This window comes from Lathamus discolor, chromosome 3 (genome assembly GCF_037157495.1).
Source record: "Lathamus discolor isolate bLatDis1 chromosome 3, bLatDis1.hap1, whole genome shotgun sequence".
Taxonomy (NCBI): Eukaryota; Metazoa; Chordata; class Aves; order Psittaciformes; family Psittacidae; genus Lathamus; species Lathamus discolor.
Genome location: NC_088886.1, coordinates 10,062,304 through 10,085,358, shown reverse-complemented (window position 1 = coordinate 10,085,358; position 23,055 = coordinate 10,062,304). Strand labels below are relative to the sequence as shown.

At 43.2% G+C, this 23,055-nt stretch overlaps 1 protein-coding gene across 3 annotated transcripts in view; it reads right to left on the bottom strand.

Annotated features, from left to right (window-relative positions):
- TRABD2B (TraB domain containing 2B) overlaps positions 1–23,055 on the bottom strand; it is a 293,609-nt gene that overhangs the window by 22,182 nt on the left and 248,372 nt on the right. Inside the window, exon 6 of one of the 3 annotated variants that reach the window (XM_065673396.1) lies at positions 5,697–5,801. The exons of the other annotated variants lie outside the window; for them this stretch is intronic. Coding sequence (XP_065529468.1) covers positions 5,720–5,801 — 82 coding nt within the window. The 3' untranslated portion in view covers positions 5,697–5,719. Of the gene's footprint in view, positions 1–5,696; positions 5,802–23,055 lie in introns of those variants that run through there. 3 annotated transcript variants of the gene reach the window in all.

Sequence of the window (23,055 nt, the reverse complement as noted above, 5' to 3'; positions counted from 1 at the left end):
CCACAGACACCTTGAAGCAATACTGCCAGAGCTATTCACTCCTGTTTGAAACACTACCATACCTCCTCTTGCATCCGACTGGGACTATGCAGAAAAAGGCCTTTATATTGTTTTAATCTTCTAGAGTTTCACCAGTTTTAGAAAAAGCTAGTACAAACACTCTCCTTTGATATGTGGTCACATGATGCACGTGACATGTACCATAGATAAGTATATACAGAGATACAGAGATACATGTTACATTTGTGAGCTAAGGTATCTGAATCAAGACTATATCAAACCACTACTGACACAGTGATTCCTCCCCAAACTTCAACAGACATTCCTGTTTGGTCTTTATTCCAAGAGAGAAACTTCTTCTGTCCCTGGGATGGCACAGTGAGTTGTAGGTACAGAAAATATAAGAGAATTAATAGGTAAAATGAAGCTGTGGTCTGCAGAGCTATTTCTATTACATGGATGCTATGACTTTTATGACAGAAACAATTAAAGCCACGTGAAAAGTTTTGCCTCCTGAGTGAAACCAGTAAGACATTTTAATGAAAAAGTAATAAAAATCCTAAACTTCATTGGTGACAATGCACAAAATGTGCTACAAGTGAAACCACATGTTTCACTTATGGAACATTTTGTTCTCTTCCAAAAAAGTCACATCTAGTACTAATGGCAGCTTTTCTTCCTTTTCATTGTTTCTGAAGTCCACTACAATAGCAGTTAAGATGGTCATCTCTAGTTCCACTGCATCGTGTTTCACCCAAAGCTCCTTCCAATAGCTACTGATAATTAATCACTGCTACTATGAGAATTACTGGCAAAAAATACAGCAATTTCATTATTTGTAGCCAACATTAACAAAATTCTTCAGAGATCGTATGACAGATACAGAAAAGAAAGATGCCTGTTCAAAGTAATTCTAAATTCTCCAAGGTTGCTTATGTTAATAAAAGACACGAGAAAAGCCCATATTTTTCCTCTTTTTCCAAGCATCAGACTCTCTGTGTGTCCTTTTCAAATTCCTTCATACTCACTCCATGCTCTATTTTACACCACAGAGATCTGCTGATTCTAGTTTTCTTAATCCATTAAGACTTTCTTCCATGATTGATGTCATATGAGTTTTCATCACTGCAGCAACCTTGAAAGATCTTGGTGCTCTCCAAAGCCTTCAAGACAAGTTAGGGTGTGACACAGGCTCATGGCTGAAGCAAAGCCAATTCCAAACTCATGTAGAAGGAAAGATTCTCATAGCTTTGCATTGGGTAGGTTCCTCAGGCCACAGCAGACCATTCTTAATCTTTATCATAGAATCATGGAATCATAGAATCACAGAATCATAGAATAGTTAGGGTTGGAAAGGACCTCAAGATCATCTAGTTCCAACCCCCCTGCCATGGGCAGGGACACCTTGCACTAAACCATTCCACACAAGGCTTCATCCAACCTGGCCTTGAACACCGCCCAGTTTAGTGCTGGACTTGGCAGTCCTGGGGTAACAGTTGGACTTGATAATCTTGAAGCTCTTTTACAACCCCATTGATTCTATGGTTCCATGATGGTGGGTCAGTGAAGTACCAACATGCATATGCTGCCGTTTAGCAGCTTTGAAGGTAACGCAGTGTGATCTTGGATAGGACAGGTTAGGCAGGTAGGAAGGACCTGAACAAACATCTACAAACTCCATGTGGGTAACTGCAATGGCAGCAGGCAGTGACAGGTGGCAAGGATGTGCCAGCCTAATCACCTGGTGCACTTATGCCAAAGCAAAGAGAATACAAGCTGGTTGACACTGCCCAAAGGCAGCTCGTTCTGGTACCCTCCTGAAACCCAGCATCCATCTGCATGCTGAGGAGAAGAGCACTATCCTAGCCACAAGGCTGTGGTGGGCAGAAACATGTTAAGAAAGCAAGAGAATGAAGCAGACATGAGAGCTCAAAGTAGACAAACAATGTGATCAACACAGATAAAACTGTGCTGTTACGAAGATTTCTGTTTCTAGTGACTTTCTTCTCTTGTCACCGAAAGTATGCCTCGTGTTCTGAGCAGTCAGTAACTCCCTGAGACACCGAAGGCAGGAGCAGCCTCTAGGTCAGTCCACATCTGCCAGCTCAACACTGGGGCCACCATTTGGTTGAATAGTCTTAGAGACATCTGAACACATACTTTCCCCTTTTAACACCTACTATTTTGTTACATGTGTTTACCTTGCTCTCAGCTCCCAGTAAACTGGAACCAGTAGAAAGGTGTTTTTATGGGTTGAGATTTTAGAAACCACTTAAGACGACTGGCAGCTCACTTCTTATTAAAATTAATGAGTTTGGGCATCGAAATCCCAGTGGTGGCTTTGAAAGCTTCTAGCTTAATTGTTTCCACTACCATCACATGAGCTACAGGTTGTAAACTCGATATTTCAGAACATTCTTTGGGAAGAGAATAAATAAACACTGCAGAAACATTAAAATGTTGTAACCTAAAGAGGGTTATAAACTAACCACTTGTACTTTAGAATCGATGCAGAGGGAATAGCTCCACTGTGGCAACTGCATATTACATTTAGTTGATACTTGTTCCATTATTCCTGTACTACTAGTAATTACCCCAAGACCTAGGAGGGACTGTTGAAGGCTGTATGTTGATGTGTGCTTACCTCTTTCAACGAAAAGAAAAGCAAATTTAATGAAAACTGATTTAATATCTCTGTGGACCTGGTTGTTTTCGAATCTGATCACCATCCTGCAGACATTCAACCACAGGTAAACTCAAAACTCTTAATCTCACAGAATATTGGTATTTAATCAAAAAATATTCTAAGAACACTTAAAGATTTTAACTCAAAGTAAAGTAAGTAAAGTAACTCAAAGTTTCTACCAGAAGACAACTTTCCCATTGATTTCAATAAAAATCTTATTACTGTAAAGGGCGTGAATTTATTAATATCCTAGATTTCTTCCCCCTAAAGAAAAAGACAAAAACCTCCCATCTACAATAGAATACCTGGACAAAAGATCTCCCTTTGTGTTAAGTTTTACTGTGAGATTCAATCGATCATTTCATGGACTATTTTGTGCCTTTCCTTCAGACTCAGTCTCAATGCACTCTGTTATTAGCACAGCTGCACTGTACGAAACCATGGGGATATAATACACTTTTTTTTCCACTCCTTCAATATTGCTGAGACAGCTTTTCAAGATACGTAGTTATTTTGAATGCCAGAGAAAAAGCAGGGCTAGTTTTCAGTTTGTGAGGCCACAGTGCTGAAGAAAGAGTGAGAACGTACCACCCAGATATCTCGGTCCACGCAAAGATGCTGGAGATTTTTCATGAATAACTCGATACAACTCCAGGCTTAGAGGTTCCACCCATCTTGAAATCTGTCATTCTCACACAGGGTGGTCTTTGAGAAACTAAGAGTATTTCAGGCCCTTAGGTAGGCTTTTCTCACTTCTGACCTTTATTTCCTTCCCTGGGATGCAGAGTTCTGCAAAACAAGTTCTCTACAATAACAGAGTCCACATGAGAAAACTTGGGAGTCTTAGCAAATATCCTATGTGGCTTGGTCCTAAGGTACAGAAAACAGTGAAAACAGGAAAACATTTATTCTTGCTAGTTCCTGAAAACACTTAATCCACAGACAAAGACGCATGTGGTTTTGTTTCACTTCTGGTGAAATCTGCCATCCTTTACTAAATCTTTTCAAGAATTAAAAGAACAAAACAAAACAAAAGAGGCAAGAAGCTGAGGCTGAGCTCTATGCTCCATTAGGCTGTCTCCGCATTTCTCTCTTTGCTTTGTGGTCTCTAGTGTTGCTCTGTGCTGACACTGACAATAGAAAATTGATTCATCATCAGGATTTGCTAGGGTTATTGAGTGGATCTGGTCAGGAAAAAAGACATTAACATCATGAAGACCTGTAATAGCTTCTTTTCATAATTCTCATGCTTAAAATTGTACAGGTCCCACTTTCATTCAACCCCAAGCCACGCAGCGATCTGGCCATGCCTTTTGCCCATGCTCAGGCAAACATCTCCCTACCCCTCTCATCAGGTACCCAATTTCTGCAGCTTGGAGGGCTGTGACCATCTCTGGGCTTGATAACTTCCTCTGTAGGATGAATCAGAGCATCCACATTTCATTCCTGCTCTGAACAGCCCTTGCAAATAGCCTATCTTTCCCCACCAACAGAGGCTAATATGGTGTTAACACTATACCTTGCACCACACCTTGTCCCCACCAACAGGGATTTTCCCAAACGTAGGGAAAATAGTTCATTGACCATTATCTGAGGTGAGCATCAGGCAGGGCAGACCACACTAACACCTCTGCTCACTGGCCCTACCAGAGTAATGCTAGTAACATTTGAGGTGAAAGCCAAATGGGCTTCAGGAGGGCCAGGAATTTGCCCTTGCGTTAGCTAATAAGACAGGACGTGCCTTTGCTGACCATACACATCTTCCACACAGCTAAATCATCAATTTAATCCTTTTTTTTAGCACTCTTGCGGTAACGTTCCTGTTCCCTCAGATATGTGCAGAATCTAAAATGCAACTTTGCCAGTTTGTTATTTGCATCTTGCCTTTGTAGCGTGAGCAATGGAAAAGTTTAGCTCAGAAGACTGCCATGTTTTGAACGTGCTTCCAAGTACAGCAACAGCACTGAGGTTTTTCTCGCTTCAGTTTTCAGAGCTGTCAGACAAGGAAAGATTTTGTTTCATCAAGAGAGAAGCTGTGGTGATAGTGAGGAATGTGTGATGTGGCAGCTTTATCCTTATGCCACTGTTCTTGGGATGCACCCGGATGACAGCCAGACACTAAGTTAGGAGCATCTTATTATAAACGGGTTTCCATAAATTCCAGTTTGGGAGTCTTTGTCAAGGCAGGAATTTGTCAGGCCGTTGCACGCATCCTTGCTCGCCTTGCCACAGGCCACAGAGACATCTGCTTCTTGCTTTTTTTTCCTTACACATCCCTCAGAGAGAGCAGTCATGCACACCCACAAGACGGGCACCAGAATGTCCTGTCCCACATGAAGTTTTACTTGTTTTTCCTCTTCTATGACAGGATGAAACTCACATTTTCAAAGCTCTTGGGAGAGCAGCAAACAAAGGGAGAACAGAAATCCAGGCAGGAATCCTAACTCACCCCAGAACAGCTTATAGGGCCTTTCGGATTTAGACCACGGTCTCACACATAACTAGATGACACAAGCACATATCACCAAGGAGTTAATCTCCTTCAAGATTATAACGTATCTATATATAAAAATATTCTTCCCATACCTAACTTATCTGAGCTGCTTCAGGTAACTGCTGTAAATTACTGAGGACGAATTTGGGCTCTAGAGGCAGCAAGAGAGTACCTGTGAAATGCCTGATTATTCACTCACCTGATTGGTTTAATTACCATGAGGTTATTTTATTTAGGATGCAGTTGCCTTCAGCCTGTGCACTAAAGTTAAAGCATTTCCACGTCTGAGCAGAATTTGGAAACAAAGTTGTTTTTTGCATTTTTGCACCAGAGTCGACTACGTCTCATGAGCACTTAAATTAGGTTAAGTGATTAAATTAGATTACAGTCCACCAAACTTGGATGGTGTCGCTGGACTCAGAATCCATGTCAGACTATTTATTTGGGAAGAATCACTGTTCAAGAACAAACTAACAATCACTGTTGTTAGTTTGGACTGCAATTCAGTCCTCAGTATAGACAAATACATATGCAAACCCTCAACTCTGTGCATGAAGTGAAAAGCTTGCGAAGTCAAGATATTCCCGTGGGTGGCGATGTTTTCCTTCCCAGTTTGGGAAACTGTAAGAGAAGTAAAACTTTCGTTGTCTATTCCAGTTCTGTAAAAGTGGAGCAGATCTAGGGCAAAGGAGAAAAATGAAAGCTTTCTGCAACTGGAGCAGTTGAATTTGGTGAAAAGAAAAAAAAATAGAGAGGGCAGCAGTAACATTTATAACTTGGCATTTCCACATTTTCAAATGAGTTCTTTGATGTCAGAAAGCTCAAAATGTTTCATTTCAGCATTTGCTGAGCAAAACTTCCAATTTCTTTTTCAGTGTTCTGCTTTCAAAGACTTAAATGCTACAAAGTGGCCTTTTTTGTTTAAAAATTGATCCCCTGCCTTCAAAAATGTCCTAAAAACATTCCACTTCAGATTGGTCTGAAGTTATTTCCCCTTCTCGACTTTCTGGTTCAATTCCTGATCTGAATAATCCATTGTTCATGCACCTTTAGTGTAAACTGTGTAAGCTGCACGCTCCAGCCTCAGAAGATGGGCTGTGCCAACAGAGGAAGGATGGGTCAACTCTCTAAGTCTTGCTTCCATCTCCCATTTTAGTAACAAATAAGATCCTTCTCTGCTTGTGTCACACAAAGCCTCACCTCAGACTCTATTCTGTCTATCACCATACCAATTAAGTGATAACCTATTTCCACTTAGGTAGCTTGATTTAAACAGAATATTCATAATACAGCTGCCTTTGGCACCTCACTGTCGTATGGAAGTTGTACTTAAAAGTTCCTTGGACAGAGTACCTGCTGCATAAATCAAGAGGGGCTCTTTTCTGCTCAGGTCTCCTGATTCAACATGGGAGCATGTAGCTATGCAGCATGGGTTTTGTTCTGCAAGTCTACCTCACAGAGGAAAGGGTTTCACATTCAAATTACAGCTCCTGAGCCCTGTACCACTGAAAGACCTCCCACACAATGCCAACTGAAATGGTTCAGTCACTTCTCATAAATGTTTGAGTGCTGACTTTGCAATGAATTTGTAATATTTCTGCTTTTCCTCCCTGATTTTGGACAGAAACAAATAGTGGACTATTAACATTACCTCTGGATTGGAAATCCTGACTTCGGTCCAAATGTGACTAGAACACTTAGGCTTTGTGATGAATACAAAGTGATGGCACTTCACCACAAAAGAAGATTTTAGGGTTGCATTTTTATTGAAATGGAGTATTTTCAAGCTTTATTCCACAGATTTTTTTCTGTTATTGCTTGAAAAGCATCAGTAACAGAGTAAATATATTACTCTTTCCTTTTAATAACTTTTTAATAAATGCATATATACTGCTTTAATAAAGAACATTGGTGGACTTATTACTGGGCAGTGTAATCTCTTTCCTCTTTATAAGCTCTCTGACCTATGTTTCTTCGAGGTGACGTCATATTAATTATACACAGCAGATTTTTCAGGGGCTGAAAATCAACTTCCATTATCCACAAGGTTCTGAGAAGCATAAAATTCTTCTCGAGTTTGGCCCAATCTGCAACACCAAGTGTTTCAGGTCTAACTGGATGCTGGGGAGGGACTCTTCATTAAGGACTGTAGTGACAGGACAAGGGGTAACGGGTTAAAACTTAAACAGGGGAAGTTCAGATTGGATATAAGGAAGAAATTCTTTCCTGTTAGGGTGGTGAGGCACTGGAATGGGTTGCCCAGGGAGGTTGTGAGTGCTCCATCCCTGGCGGTGTTCAAGGCCAGGTTGGACAGAGCCTTGGGTGGGATGGTTTAGTGTGAGGTGTCCCTGCCCATGGCAGGGAGGTTGGAACTGGATGATCTTAAGGTCCTTTCCAACCCTAACTATTCTATGATTCTAACTGTGACATCTCCAAAGTTTTGGTCTGGCCTTAAGGTTTTGGGCCACTTCTGATTCAACAGCAGTTGGGCAGTATCTGAGAAGCTGGACAATGGTGATCAAATGCTACCATCTCAGCAGTTTTGAGCTCAGACTCCAGTGACCAGAAAGCATGTGTGGGGCGGAACAAATCCTTCTTATGCCTCAAGCTGCTACAATCAATCTAGAAATAATTATCAAGACTCATTTCTCTCCTACTTCCATTTTAAGTCAATGAAGCTTCTGATATCTGTGGCTCTCTGCTCCTCTCTAAGCACTGTCAGATTTTGCACAGAGCTGCACAGCCATGTGTAAAGGCAGGCCTGCTAACTCAGCTGAAAAACTATTCTTATCTCACGGGTTTCCCAAACCATTCCTGATCAGCACTGAAAAGAAAGTGAGGATTCATTTGTTCCATCGTAATAGCTGTCATCCAGACAAGTTTCAAGATTAAGAAGCTGACTGACAACTCCTTCCATCGCCCAACCTGGCTGCTCGATTTTGATTCCACAGTAGAAGTACAGCTAATACACAACTGTTGTCTGTATCTCACTTGTTTGCAATCCAAATTGAATTGTGCTCCCACTGTGCCTCCTTTGGAACTGGTTTCTCTGCTGGACCCTCTGGAGAGAGAAACAACCGGAAGAGTCCATATTTTACATCACATCTTAAAAGTAAACTCTATACAGAGACATCAGCTGAGCAAGGTACCAAATGCCAAACTTGAGGGACTAAAACCTTTTCACTGACTTACAGACTAAAGCTAAGGACAGATTTACTCAGTGATGCCTGGCACTGTTTCCTGGGCTTCCTTCTGATGCTCTTGAAGCCAGGTCCTGGCAGAGATGAGATACTGGGTGGATCACAAATCTGTACAAGCATGGCAACTTGTCCTCCCTAAGTACCTTGTTCAGTCCAGGCTCTTACAATTGCAAGATGACAGATAACGTAGGCACATAAGTATCTGCTATCACTAGAAGGAGAGAGACATGGACCACTTAAACTCAGCAGCAGGCAGAAGTGTGGAACCAAAGAGCCGTAAGAAGACCATGCCTGCAAGAGATCCCACATCTCTGTTACACTGAATCCACTTTTCCTCTGTGTAGCTGACACTGTAAAACATCTGATCTGCTTAGCTATTGATGGCTGCTGAGCTAAAATAAGGAACACAAAGCCTGCCTGCCTTTCTCCAAAATACTGTTATAGCCCATTGGCATTGTTTTTATCACATGTGTATGAGTGTTTCCAAGTAAAGAACAAAACAGTTGTCAGAAACCCTATTCAGGCAGCACTTCAGCCTGCCTGTGGGCATTTTTACTGCGTGGTAGTGGAAAAGGCCCTTAAAACATGATGACGGCAGAAGAGTTCTTCCTCCAGACTCCACTTGCTTTAATAGGTAATGCTGTTCTATCAACTCTAATGTTAATGGACTTCACATAATGTCTCTACATATTAGCCTGGTTTCACCTCAGTTCCCTCTCTGTATTAACTCATACTGATGAAACTGTTTGTATCAAATACTTATTTCTGTCTGACAAATCCATCCTTCATTAAAATTCTTCACTAGTGAAACATGCACATTGCTGCTGAAATCTTCAGTAAGAAAAGACAGGTTTTATATTCTCTTTTTTGGTTGTTAATTGAACCCTTTGAGATTAGACCTTGAACTACAGCTTGAATACCTAGGAGGCATCTGAGGCCACAAGGAAGATTGATTTTTAATGAACTCAGGCAAATCTCACTGACTAGTTACAAACAACAAGGCCAAGGTCTGCTCCACAGGAAATATTTCTCCTTCATTGCAATGTCTATTATTGTTATTGGTGCATTTAAGAATCCCAGAAATAAACTATACACAGCTCCATCTCAGCTGCCTGATAAGTGAAGGGTATGAGCCGATGACAGACAGATACAGCCAGAGCATCACAAGGACATGAGGACACAGCACTCAACTGTACAAAAGTGAGAGCCTTTGCAGCCTCCCTCCCTGAAGTCTGCTTTAGACATCATCGCAAAGGAGCTTTGGGGGTTCACCTGCTCCAAGGAGTTACCAACACAGCTAAAAACACTGGAGGAGGAGGGTCTGCATAAAGGCAGTGCTTCCTTCCTCCTGCATCTAACTGGTTAGCACTGGCCAAGAGGAGTCATGGAGGTCTCCTTAAGTCCCCTACCAACAGTCTCTGCTGAGAAAAGGGGGAGGAGAATGATGGGTCTTTGGAACAATTCTGGTACCAGTCATATCCCAATGGAAGAAAGGGAGGGCATGTCTGCGCATGGCTACCAAGGGCTTTCTGCCAGCCCAGCACAAGAATTAGGCCAACTGCCTTCCTTGATCAGAGAGATATCAAGACCCTCAGGTGCCCTTTGTGTAATTTCTGCAGATTTAACTTGTCAAGGGAAAATAATAAACCAGACTGGGGACTGGCAGTGGTTGAAGCCTTCACTGGGGGTGCTTCGTTAACATGAACAACAAATGTCTCTTGTCACAAGCTTGAGCAGAGCCAACTTCTACATAAACTGTTTATACAGACGCACACACATGTACACAAACCCAGTGATTAAGCCCACAGCTCTCCCCCCATGAAGAGAACCCCACATGGCAGTGAGTGGAACACCAGGAAAATGAAAACCACTTGTTCTGCTGCTCCCCAGAGCACAGTAAGTCACTTAGGAAGCCTCCTTTCCCTCCACTGTATGTGCATATGTGTTTTCTTAGTCTGTGTTTATTTGTTTGTTGTTTGCCTGGTTGGTTGAGAGGGTATCACAGCCTAGTACTTGTAGCACTGCCTAGGCACTGAGAAGCATGTAATATCACAAGTCTAACAGATGTCAGAGACTCATCAAAACTATGCCTGGCATCTGGCACGGGTTCTAGCAGTCACATTAGCTTCTTATCACTGCACAAAGATGGAAACACCTTGAGTCACCAAACTAGGACTTCTGCTGAGGCAGTGCTGTAATGCAGCTCAAACTACAGAAAAGCCAGTATTTCTCTGTTAGCAGAGGGCTCTGGATCTCAAAATCATCCAATTCTCAGCATAACTGGGTAATTTAAAGTTGGGTTTTTTTAGCATACGTTATTAAAGTCAAGCATCTTCTCTGTTCACTGAGAGTGTGCCCTTCTACCAATCTCATGGGACAAGACTGTCTCTCCAACACGGCCCTGCACTGGAATACACACTTCATTTTCAAAGGGTCTGCAAGAGCAAGGGCTCAACATCTATGCTTGCAACCTTCAGTCAGCTTTTGGCACTGCTTCTTAATCCACATTGAGTATCATTCCTTGCTGGTTCTCTAGAAGAGACTCCATCTTTCAGTAAGTGGGGATTCCTCTCTGTTTCAGTCCACCTTCCACTGTAAGGGATGGGTTCACAGCACAGGTCAGGGGTGCTGCCATAGCCAAAAGGGCCTCTAGAACCCCATTTTCTGCTATGATGTCTGCACAGTAGAGCTGAATTTATGTTGGGGTCAAGACACAGAAAGCTCTTGACTGTCATTTCTGCTGCTGTGGTCTACCCTGGCAGCTAAGATCAAGCCTGGATAGGTGATATCTCCATACCGCAAGCATGAGATTGACAGGCATGCACCAGGAGACACCAAGCTCAGAAACAGAAAGCCGATACAAATCTGGGCTTTCACTGGAAGCAGTTCCACACAGGAAACATCTGTACAAGAAAGCGCTGAAAGGAGTGGGTGAGCCTCAGGCACTGCAAAGGAGACTCAGATGACCTCTGCGTCATGCTCTGCGGTGGCTGAGATGTGTCTTGTGTTTATTGAGAGCAGAGCATTGCCAGCGCTTTCACAGCTCTCCAGGCCCAAACTCTACCCATCAAATCCCAACAGGGAAGGGATCAAGCGGTGGTTTAGGGGTTAGTAATTTAAGTAACACTAAAGTAGCTGTGCTGTCATAGTTTCCCTCAGGGAGTTAAAAGCTCTTTATGCCATAGCTTTCCATCTACCCACAGAGATAACTCCCCTCCTCACATGAAGACAGTGAGAAGAAATACAGCAAAGACTCAGAGATGCTGTGCTAGGGTAGGGCCATATAAGCACTGTGGACAGATAAGTGTGGTCCGGAGCGCAGAACTGCCACCTTGTGCTGTTGAAATGCTGCCCATGTAAGATGTTTTAATTAAAACTGCAGAATGATTCATCTGACTCATCTCTCTGCAATGAGAATGAGCACTTGGGGCTGCCCCACTAGGCCCACTGAGACTGAGATGTTAATTCTGATCAGAGGCACAAGATACTGAAGCAATGCTCTTTTCCTTAGCAAATGATGACATCCTGCACGCATGCCTGTCTGTCTCTCGCTCTTCTCCCTTCTCTAGTAAGACTCAATCTGACAGCCTGTTGTAACTGAGTTATCCTAAGCAACACAGAGCTCAAAAAAGAGTGCAAGTCCTTATTTATATGAAAGCAAGCAGGAAGGAGTCAGACTTTATGAGGAAATGCTCATGTATGAGCTCAGCCTGTTCCTAGATACCACTGCAACAAACAGAACGCCCATAGGATCCCCAGACCTCATCAGGTCTGCCGCTCACAGACTGACCAGGGGTTTCTTGGAAAGGCAGGGGAGGTAGGGAGAGAAGTGGGACAGTGCACTCCAACAGAGAAAAAAGAAGAAAATAAAGTTCCCAGGTCTATCATCTCATTTCAAACACTTCTGGTTGCCTGTGCATTTCATTTGCTGCCTTTCGCTGACTTGAGTGGGAATTGCTGACCATTCAGCTATGGTTGCTATCTGTATGAATGCTTGAATACATAGAAACTGCCCTAAATTCATGGCTGCATTTGTAAAATAAACAAGCAAACAAACCCCCTGTTAATTCTGCTTTCTTTCAAGTCTACGTCGTTTCTCCTTGAGGGGGATGTTTCTAAAATTGCCTCCAGGATTTAAAACCTCAGTGCCTGCTAAATGTCAGTGGAAGTTGTGCTTCCCAGTTTCATTTGCAATGTAAAACCTCATCTACATATAAGTTTGATACACGTGCAAAATTCTCATTTAACATTAGCAAGAAACCACATGCCTCTAGGGAAGAAAGATGTCACAAACACAAAGCAAGGTTTGCTTTGACAAAATGGTAGCAAAAAGCCAGTATGTGCATGTATTGACTGCATGTCAATGAATGGAATGACCTGCTGCTCCTGGGAAGAGGTCTTCAGCCTAGGTAGCATTATGGAGGGAAAAAAGAGCCACTCAACAAAACCATGTGTGCACCTAAATGGGAATCAGAAGTGACTACACAACAAGGCCCTTCAAATCTGCATCTGCTAGGATGGGAGAAGCAGAGGAAGAGACACCCACTGACCTGGACCAAACCATCACCAGTATTACCCCGGTTTTAGAGAGCTTTGATTCTTAGCACTGCTTATTCCAGAAAACAGCTTTTTCTCTCCAGAGTTCATGCAGGGACTTCTGGATCTTCCTTGTGCTGGAATGTGATGCCTTTTCTCTGTGGGTTTTAGGAATAATTCCTTAAAATGGCTTAAAATGATGTAAAATGCCACAAAACACCAGCAATGTTACAACCTAAACCCACTACAGCAGCAGAGGTTTACTGCTCTCCTTGTAGAATCATAGAGTTGCTTAGGTTGGAAAAGACCTTTAAGACCATCAAGTCCAACTGTTAACCTGGCACTGACAAGTCTACTGCTAAATCATGTCCGCAAGCGCCACATGTATTCTAAATACATCCATGGATGACAACTCAACCACCTCCCTGGGCAGCCTGTTCCAATGCTTGACAACCTTTTGGTGAAGGAATTTTTCCTCATATCCAATCTAGACCTCCCCTGGAGCAACTTGAGGCTGTTTCCTCTCATCCTATCCCTTGTTACTTGGGAGATAAGACCAACTCACTCCATCTTCCTTTCAGGTAGTGGTATACAGCAACGAGGTCTCCCCTGAGTCTCCTTTTCTCCAGACCCTCAGGTCTCTCAGCTGCTCCTCATCACACTTGTTCTCCAGGCCCTTCACCAGCTTTGCTGTCCTCTTCTGGACCCATTCCAGCACCTCAATGTCTTTCTTGTAGTGAGAGGCCCAGGACTGAACACAGGATTTGAGGTGCAGCCTCACCAGTGCCCGGTACAGGGGCATGAGCACTGCCCTGGCCCTGCTGCCACACTATTTGTGATACAGGCCAGGATGCCGCTGGCTTTCTTGGTTGCCTGGGCACAAGCTGCTCATGTTCAGCTCCATCAGTCAGCATCCCCAGGTCCTTTCCAATCAGGCAGCTTTCCAGACACTCTTCCTGAAGTCTGCAGCATCGTGTGGGGTTTTTGTGGCCCAACTGCAGTAGCTGGCACTCAGCTGTTCAGAACCTCATACCACTGGCCACAGCCCATTGCCTGTCCAGATCCCTCTGCAGAGCCTTCCTACCCTTCAGCAGATCCAATGCTCCCACCCAGCTTAGTGTCATCTGGAAACTTACTGAGGGTGCACTAGATCCCCTTGTACAGATCATTAAACACATAAAGACATTAAAAAGAGCTGGCCCCAATCCCGAGCCTTGGAGAACACCCCTTGTGACCAGCTGCCAATTGGATTTAACTCCATTCACCACCACTCTTTGGGCTCAGCCATCCAGGCGGTTTTTTACCCAGCAAAGAGTACACCCGTCCAAGCCATGAGCAGCCACGTAAGTTTGTTTCAGCTAGCAATGTTTTCTTTCCCCTTCCGAAACCAGAAGTAGACAATACCACAAAAGTATTTGAGATCCATGTGAACCTTGTTTAGCCATCGTGGATTGGGATTTACATTCCAGGGGTATAATGAACCCAAGAGACGCAAAGATGTGGGCACACCATGTTATTAAACCCTTGCAGATTATCCCAGTCTCACTCAATAACTTAGCCTTTTCTTAACGATGCTGGCATGTACATGAACTCTAGCCTTTTGCAAAGCTCAATGCCAAGAGAATCCAACAACTTTGCAGAGGCTGAGCAGCAGCCCAGTGTAGTCCCCTGTGTTAGAGCTCTGGACAGGCTGTATAGTTTTTCTTCAATGGAGGGGGAAAGTGTTTATCTGGGATGCATTTCACATCAAGGACAACAGGGAACTGTTAAGCTTTCCGCAAATAGGCTGGTATGCAACTTCCGAGCACTCTCCAAGGAAAACTTTGGAACACTGGCCACATCTTTCCAGCAGGGATTTCATGTAAAGTAATGTTAATGCTCCATATCCTTCATCCTGATTTATTCCTGCTTCATCCTTGTTTCAAAGTGCTGCCTTCCCTTCAAACACAACATGGGGCTCATCTTTCTGAATATGCACGTTGAATGCTGGGGACTCCAGATTCATATCGGCCGTTCAAACATAAACAGGGATGTGCTGTCTCGACAGAGGTATTTTTGTGACTGCCTTTGTTTTTGCAAGAGTCATTTGGAAATGTGAAGCTGGGGTTGGAAATGTGAAGCTGGGGTCAGACAACAGGAGATTCAAATCTAGTAGCCAGATAGGGCACCAGATATTAAAGCACTCAGAGCCTGTCTATGACTTTACTGCTTAGTTGCTGCAGGTTAGCATGAAAATCTTAGTATCCCTGCTTTAACACGTGTCTTGGAAGTCAGTGCAGGCAGGCTTCAGAATGCTCTTACCCTCAAATGAGAGCATAAAATCAGGTATCTCTTTGTGTGCAAGCTGCCACTAGCAGAGAGTGGCACTGCAGAGCTGTGAGCTAGTCTGGCTTCCCATACAGCAGTAGAAAGGACCCTAAATCTATCCTTCTGTCACCTTTTGCTCCCTGTGGGACCACCTGCTTTCTTGCTGAAGTCAACAGCAGTTATCACCATGCTGGGTGTATTACGCTAATTATTGGTGCTTCTCCTGACCAGCCGGAAAGTCAGAAATCTGTGACAGTGTTAAAGAATCCACTGGTAAAGTCATTCTGCCCTTACAAAGGCAGAACAAGTGTCGTCCATGTGGCCACCTGGCTGAACAAGAGGTCAAGGTGGAGGCTCAAACAGATGATTCAGTTTCTGTCACACATTCCCTGTGCCCCCATTTTTCTCTCTAAATTTGCATGTATTAATTCTGAAATTAGATTACTGTAGTAGTGTAGTTTTAGCAATCACGACTGCAGGAAATTGTCTTCAATCAGGACTTTCTTCCATTGCATCAATTGACAGCCACTGCATCTAGATCCATATACAACATCTAATCCATTTTTCCTCCCTCCTGTTTTCTATTCACAGGTCCATTTTTCATTTTCCCTGGAACGCGGAGCATTTGGGAGTGTAGGTGGAAAGCCAAAGTCTTTCAACACCCACTAATAGAAATTTGTTTTATTAATTAACTTTGTGGGAAGGAAAAGAAAGAAGGGAAAAAAAGAGAGAGCCGATCCTCCGCTCTGAAACCATGAATCACGCACAAGAGAAGACACGTCCCCTGAGACACCAGAGGCTGCTCCAGACAGAGGCAGTGACTGAGTTGCTTTCTCGGGAAGTCCTGAGTCATCAAACACAGCAGTTTAATCCCCAGGAAATGGGAAACATATTGGCATGATGTTTTCTTGCATGGAGCATGAGGGTGAATCTCCAAAGGTTCTGGAGATTGGTTTAGCTTGTGGAAGGATTTTAAAGCCTTGACGCTTCTCTAAAGTATATCTGATCTGGAGCTGGGTACAGTATTCCCAACTCATGATTTACTGGATGAATTAAACTCTTTACATACTTTACAGATTACATATGATTTTACTTTGACTTCTCATAAAAATGATTCACTGATAATGACATGAAAATGTATTCTGGCTTCAAAGTTATTTACTGTGACAAGTGCTTCATATATTCACCATTCTTAATTTACTAGTGCTGTAAGAACTTATCCTTTTTTTGGCATTCCTGCTCCTACTACTGCACTTAACTAGGAGGAGCAGCTGATATTCATGCTCCTCAGTCTGCTCCTTCACCATGGTTCTCCTAAAGGGACATCCACACAGTTATTTCAGACCCAAAGCTGGGCTGCAGCCAGTGTGAAGACACCTGCCTTGGATACTAGGAGTTGGTAAAAGTGAGACTACTTTGCACCAAAGTGTACAAGACATGGCACAGGATCACATCTCATACGTATGTTAGAATGACCACCGACTTGTGGGAGTAATTCTGGAAGGTTTCAGTAAATTTCACCAGCTTGCCACAAGATCCATCCACAAGGTATCATATGGCCATGCCACCAGTCACACGATGCTGTTTTGGAGGGTTTCTAACACCATTTAAACTGTGAAGAATGTCCCTATGAACAACTGATCCCCCATGAAAGATGGAAATTATAATTGTCAGTGTATTCCTATGCAGAAAACGGTATCTCCAACTGTTTTCCTTTAAGGCACTATTCTTGAAGGAATTTTAAGTGAAAGTGTCAATGAAAAATGTCACTGACTCCCTTTCTTCCCATTCTTTTTTTAGGAACTTGTGCATGTTAAAGAGCTCCCTGCAAGTTAAATTACTAGCAATTACACTCATGCTGAATCAAGCAGCTCTATTGATTGCAACACAACCCACAGACCTCCTGCTGAAGGAAAAGAAGTCAGCACTGGAAGTGGAAAAGCTATCTGTCCTAATGTGTGAGGTCTCTTTGCCTGACAATGTGATAGTGAAGGTAAGGGAAGTTGGCGCTACAAAGACAGAGTGACAGCAAACAGACCACAAGCTTCCTTAGATAAACAATGTCTTTCAAACCACACAATACCACTTGATACCTTTGTGCCCCTTGAGCTATTACAAAGTGCAGCTGCACTTCAGCCCAGATTGATATCACTTGGGATGGAGGCCATCAATCCACAGGACAAGTGCAGGCTGAATACACAAACACAATGCTCACACAATTCTCACTGTTTCGATATAACACTGGAGAGAGGATGGTGCAATTTTTCCAAGGGCTTAAATGAGTCTAATGACAAGGTCTGACTTGAGCAGGGGGCCCAAGTCCTTCAAATAGGAGGGGAATCCATCTCACAAAATGTTAAGTCAACTAAAACAAGCCAGGTATCTCCAGCAATCAACTTGGGACAGCTATCTAAGACACCCCTCAGCAGTCCTCTGGAAAAGCCAGTCTGTTTTACATTGACTATAGTAAGCATCTGCACAACTGTGTGAACACATTCTTAGTTTTCCCCCCAGTTCCCTCATGGCTCCTCACAAAGACGGGAGGGAATCAGCAACAATCTCATAGTAACAATGACCTCTAAAAACTACTTGCACTGATGGAAGCCTTGTTGTTGACTTCACTGCAGTTCATATCAGCTTTATCTGTAGTTACTACAGACGAGGACTTTTATCTTATACTAATGTCCTTAGGTGAAAAGATCTGCATTAGAGTTGGCTGGAAGCAGGGAAATGATGAAAAATCAGCTTCTCCTGTGGAAACAAGAACTGAAAAGCTTGGCTAAGAAATAAAGAACTAGTTCTGAACTTCTGAAGTCTCCAAGGCTCTGCAAGTTGACTATGAGATAGTTTATGGAGTATGAGATACAGATCTCCTAAAACTAATGGGCTGCAGAGCAGCAGAAAGCTAGAAACCTTAGCATTGGCTGCAGGACAGCTCAGGGATGAAGCTGCCCTTGAGCAAAAAGAAGCAAGCCCAGGTTCCCCAGTGGCCCTGCATGCAAGTTCCCAAGGAGCTGAACGATATGGAATAGGAAATGACTGTTTTTCCAAAGAAACCAGAAATTATGCCGAGGATAAAATCTGATTATAGAGAAAAGCGGGTGTCCCACGGGGAGAACTAGTCAAGCACAAAATTCCTGAAAAGTTTTGTTCCATATTCGTTCACCAACACCATGAATTATCTTCCCTTTCCCAGATTTCTTCTAGCAAGTTGCTAAATTCCATTCTTTCAGAAGCTGTTCAGCATCTAAAGGGGTCCTAAAGAACATGCGCTGCCCCTAAGTAAGGTGTAGCTCAGGAAGTGACAGGATAATTAAGTTTCTATGGCTGAGAACTTGTACGTTGACTTCGCTTCTGTACCACATCTTGGAGATCTTACATTTCTTTCCCCTCTAAGAGTTACTTCAGCTGGTTCAGACTTTGTGGGTGTCAAGTAATTATAGACACAAAGACAACTCAATTGCAAAGGGGACATTTCAAAGGCATGTGGGAATCCCTTGAAAATGTAACGTGCATATTTCCATGACAAAATATTTTAAGTGTTAAGTAGTCATATTTCCCAATGTTAGACGAGACAATACATTTGCCAATGTATGCAGATAAACCCCATTTAATCCCTATATACCTCTTACTGCAAATTCTGCTGTCAGAGAACCCCCCCTAAATAATGGGTTTGCCTTCTTCTGAGGGAAGGAACCTATTTAAGGGAATATGATCTTCAGACTCAGACCAAGCGAAAGATCCAAAGGTTTATGTTAGGATTCGGAAGAACTGCAGCATCTCAATGGGGAGATTATTCCACCATCACCACCACAAAGAAAAACCCCAAACAAACAAACAAACACCCAAAAAAATGCATTTTTCCATGTCTCAGAAGAGACGGGATCCTGAATGGGCTAACATCTCCCCAGCTCTTCTTTTTTTTCCTCAATTAACTCAGTTGTTTCCAATGCAAGAGTCACAGCTCTCAGAATTCCCTCTTTTTTAAGTAAATCTGTACTTATTTCATTATAACTATAACATTTTCCGAAACACATCCTGAACATCAACAGCTAAGCAGAGAGGAATAACCCTGCCATGCTGGCACCAGAAAGTTGCTCGGGCATTCCTAGGAACTTGGCAACCCCTTGGCATCCATAAGTTTCTGGGATGCAATCTACTGAACTGGCACTTCTATCAATCTGGGGCTGTGGGGAATGTTATGTTAAACATTTTTCCATCTCTGCATATCACCTTGTGAAGGTTAGGGATCCTGATGGAGCGAAATGGCTTCATCACTGCATGTATTTTGGGTGTGCTTTCATCCCATGGGGAAGAAGAAAGCATTCATCATGGAGTGAAGACTTCCACTATGAGACAATGTTGAGTAGGAGAGCCAGGGTCACACAAGGTAGGATGCTATAGGTAAAGATGAAGGAGCAAGCTTTTTGCTGCTGAAAGAAAGAAAGGAATAAGCTACAAAAGCAAAGAAATGTTGCTTTGCTTGGGCCAGGAAGTTCTAACATAAAGAGCAAGGCAATTAATTTCTACAGCAGAGCTCTGAGAGCTTATAATAAGCTCTTGGATGGGCAGAAATAAAAGCTTGTCCTGATTACTCCCATTCTGAAAGAAGGTAGCATTGAGCATAATATCAGAGAGAGCAGTCTGATGGAAATGAGCAGTGCTGCATGCTTTTCTGGCCAAGAGAACGGTGTGCAGTACGTCAGGGCTTGGCGTGTGGCAGAAGGTCAGAGCCAATCTGAGAACCCAGTAACAATAGAGTCATCATGGACACAGGTGCTTCCGGGATTGATCTGGCAATTTGGCTGTTTCCAATTAAATATGAAGCAGCTGTGGCCCTTTATCTGCTCAACTCACTGGAATCCATCTGAGGGGAAACTTTCTCCCCTCTCCTCACTCAAAGCATGGAGCTCTGCTTTCTGAAGACAGAGAGGGGCAGGGACAGCCAGTTGGCAGGAGCCCCACACAAAACAAGTTGTCTTTTTCATGTCATGGCAAAGCAATGAGATACTGATTCAGCCATTCAGTTTCCAGTGCCTTTATCTGGGGACAAGGAGGACAGCCAGCAAAATAAGCAAATCTGAATGCTGTTGAAGGTTGTCAGGCAAACAGATGCGAGTTGCTTTCCCTCAGGCAACAAAATAAACAGATGAAGCCAACGTGAGGATAAGTTCTCAAGCACTTATGGCAGTGCTCTGCATGCTGAATACAGCAGGGTTCCTCTTACAGAACGGGATCGAGCTTTCAAGAAGGTGTTTTCATCAATCAGCTAGTGGGATTTTAGAAGAGGCTGAGGAAGGTCAACACTGGGCCACCAGGCAGATCAATGGGAGCTAGGGGATTTCAGAAATCCAGTCAGTGAGAGCTCCCAAGCAGCTCCACGACAGCTAAATGTACTTTAGATGAACTTCTCTTTGCCAGTTCATTGATTCTGGAGCCATCAAACCCCTCCATGCCTTGGCTATCTCTTCTAGCCTGCCAAGCTCTCACTTTACTTTTCCGCAGTACTTTAAGAAAGGGAAAACTTGGCTCAAATGTGCACTTGTCACTAGACAACAGAAATGTGAGACTCTATTCATTTTGGTGGGCTTACAGAGGGGCCATTTCACGACCCATGCTTAGCATTTTGGACACAGAAAGCGAACAATCTTCTGGCTTTATCCAGCCCGTATGTAACTGGAAGAATAAACAGCTTTGGTCTTTGACCTGTTTCACTCTTCCCAAGGCTTTTCTGATACTCGGGAACAGCACTAGCTATTTTATAAAAAGGCATTCTCTTGTCCATACTGAAGCTGAAATGGATGTGGCAGAGCTTAAGCATCATACCACACTACCCCACCTATTTATGGTACCACTGCTTCATTATTATTGAACAATGAAGGTCAGACTACTAATTATTTCCATAAATAAAACAAAGGAACAGAGATATTAAAGAAAAATACTATTTGCTTTTTTGGCAAGGCAACATTTGTAGTAAGCAGGATGTAATATGAGTGTTTTGCTAAAGTTGCTTTCATCGTTTCAAAGAAGGGGGCTTCTGACATAACCTGAGAAAGACCGTCCTGCAAATTACTGTCAAGAAATCACTGATATTCAGCCCAACCCACCCTCAGTTTCAGTATAATATACCTCCAAACATTCCTATGTGCCTATGTGCTCAAATCGTTCCTCTTCATCCTTCTCCGCGCAACCCGTCCACAACAATTTTTTGGATTCCCCTGGCCAAAACATAAGCATGCAGCTGCTTCAGGGGGTTCTAACCCTTGCATTTTTCTCCACTCCCACCACTCTCTACATTAGAGTCCAGCTGATCTTCCCTGAACACAATCCAATTTTTCAGTTGTCAGTGCCAGAATGCAATGCAGTGAGCTTCACTCCCTTATACAAGTTACTTGGAAGCAAAGCAGAAATGTCTCTCTTGGGTTTCAGCAAAGGAGAAAAATACCTCTTATTTCATGTACAGCTTCACAAGAATCAAGACGAAAACACCTGCATCTCTACAATCCATAAAACAATTGCTTCTTGCAAGCAGTTCAAAATTTGTTGAGCTTCTATGTGTTTATTCTATGTTATACATGGGGTCAGTAGAGCCACTCTCCCAAAATGGTTCCTCTTCTGGGCCTTTATAACTGTTTTCGAATGTCTTTATTTTATCTTTTACAAAGCAAAGAGGAGAGCAAAAAAAGAAGGCTAGATAAAAATACAAGGTTCCTTAAGACTCAATTACAGAAACACAGAATCACAGACTGGTTTGGGTTCGGGGGGACCTCAGAGATCATCCAGTTCCAAGACCCTGCCATGGCCAAGGATACCTTCCACTAGACCAGGTTGCTCCAAGCTCCATCCAGCCTGGTCCTGAACACTGCCAGGGATGGGGCAGCCACAGCTTCTCTGGGCAACCTGTACCAGCGCCTCGCCACACTCACAGTATCTAATCAAAATCTACCCTCTTTCAGTTTAAAGCCATTCCCCCTTTTCCTATCACTACGTGAATTTGTAAGGAGTCCCTCTCCAGCTTTCCTGCAGGCCCCTTTAGGCAGTGGAAGCTGCTCTAAGATTTCCCTGGAGCCTTCTCTTCTTGAGGCTGAACCAGCCCAGCTCTCTCAGCCTGGCTCCAGAGCAGAGCTGCTCCAGCCCTCGGAGCATCTTTGTGGCCTCCTCTGGACTCTCTCAGGTCCATGGCCTTCTTATGCTGTGGGCTCCAGAGCTGAATGCAGTTCTCCAGGTGGGGTCTCATGAGAGCATAACAACCCCAACATCCCAACGTTTAACTGGCTGTACTTTCTGAATATGCCATCAACTTTTATCATACCTGTGTCTGACGAGACTGTCTTTTGCAGCTTGCCCAGAAATCGTAAAATACAAGCTATTAAAAAAAAAAAAAGTGAGACAAAATGGTTTGCGGCATCCTCCTTGTTTCTAAGAGGGAGCCCCAGCACTTCTGATGGCTATAGCTGTAGGACAATGAAAACACAATCCCTGATCTCTCAGGTCTGGGAGTCTCTTTTTTATCTAAAGGCAGAAAGCTATTTCCTGCAAATACATTTAAATTTTCTTTTATTTAAATTTTCTATAATTTACTATTTTTGCACCTTCATTAATGCAGTTTAGTGGCAGCTCTGGACTTCTTTACCATGCCATTTATTTTTCTTTCTGTATTCTCATCTAAGACTGGCTGATCTGCCTGGATCATCAGACCATACAGAGCATCTAATCTTTATGGATTACAACCACATGCTCTCTCTTAACCCAGTGCTCTGAAACAATAGTATATTCTTGCATTGGGTCTGGCTGAGATGGAGTTAATCTTCCCCACAGCAGCCCTCACAGTG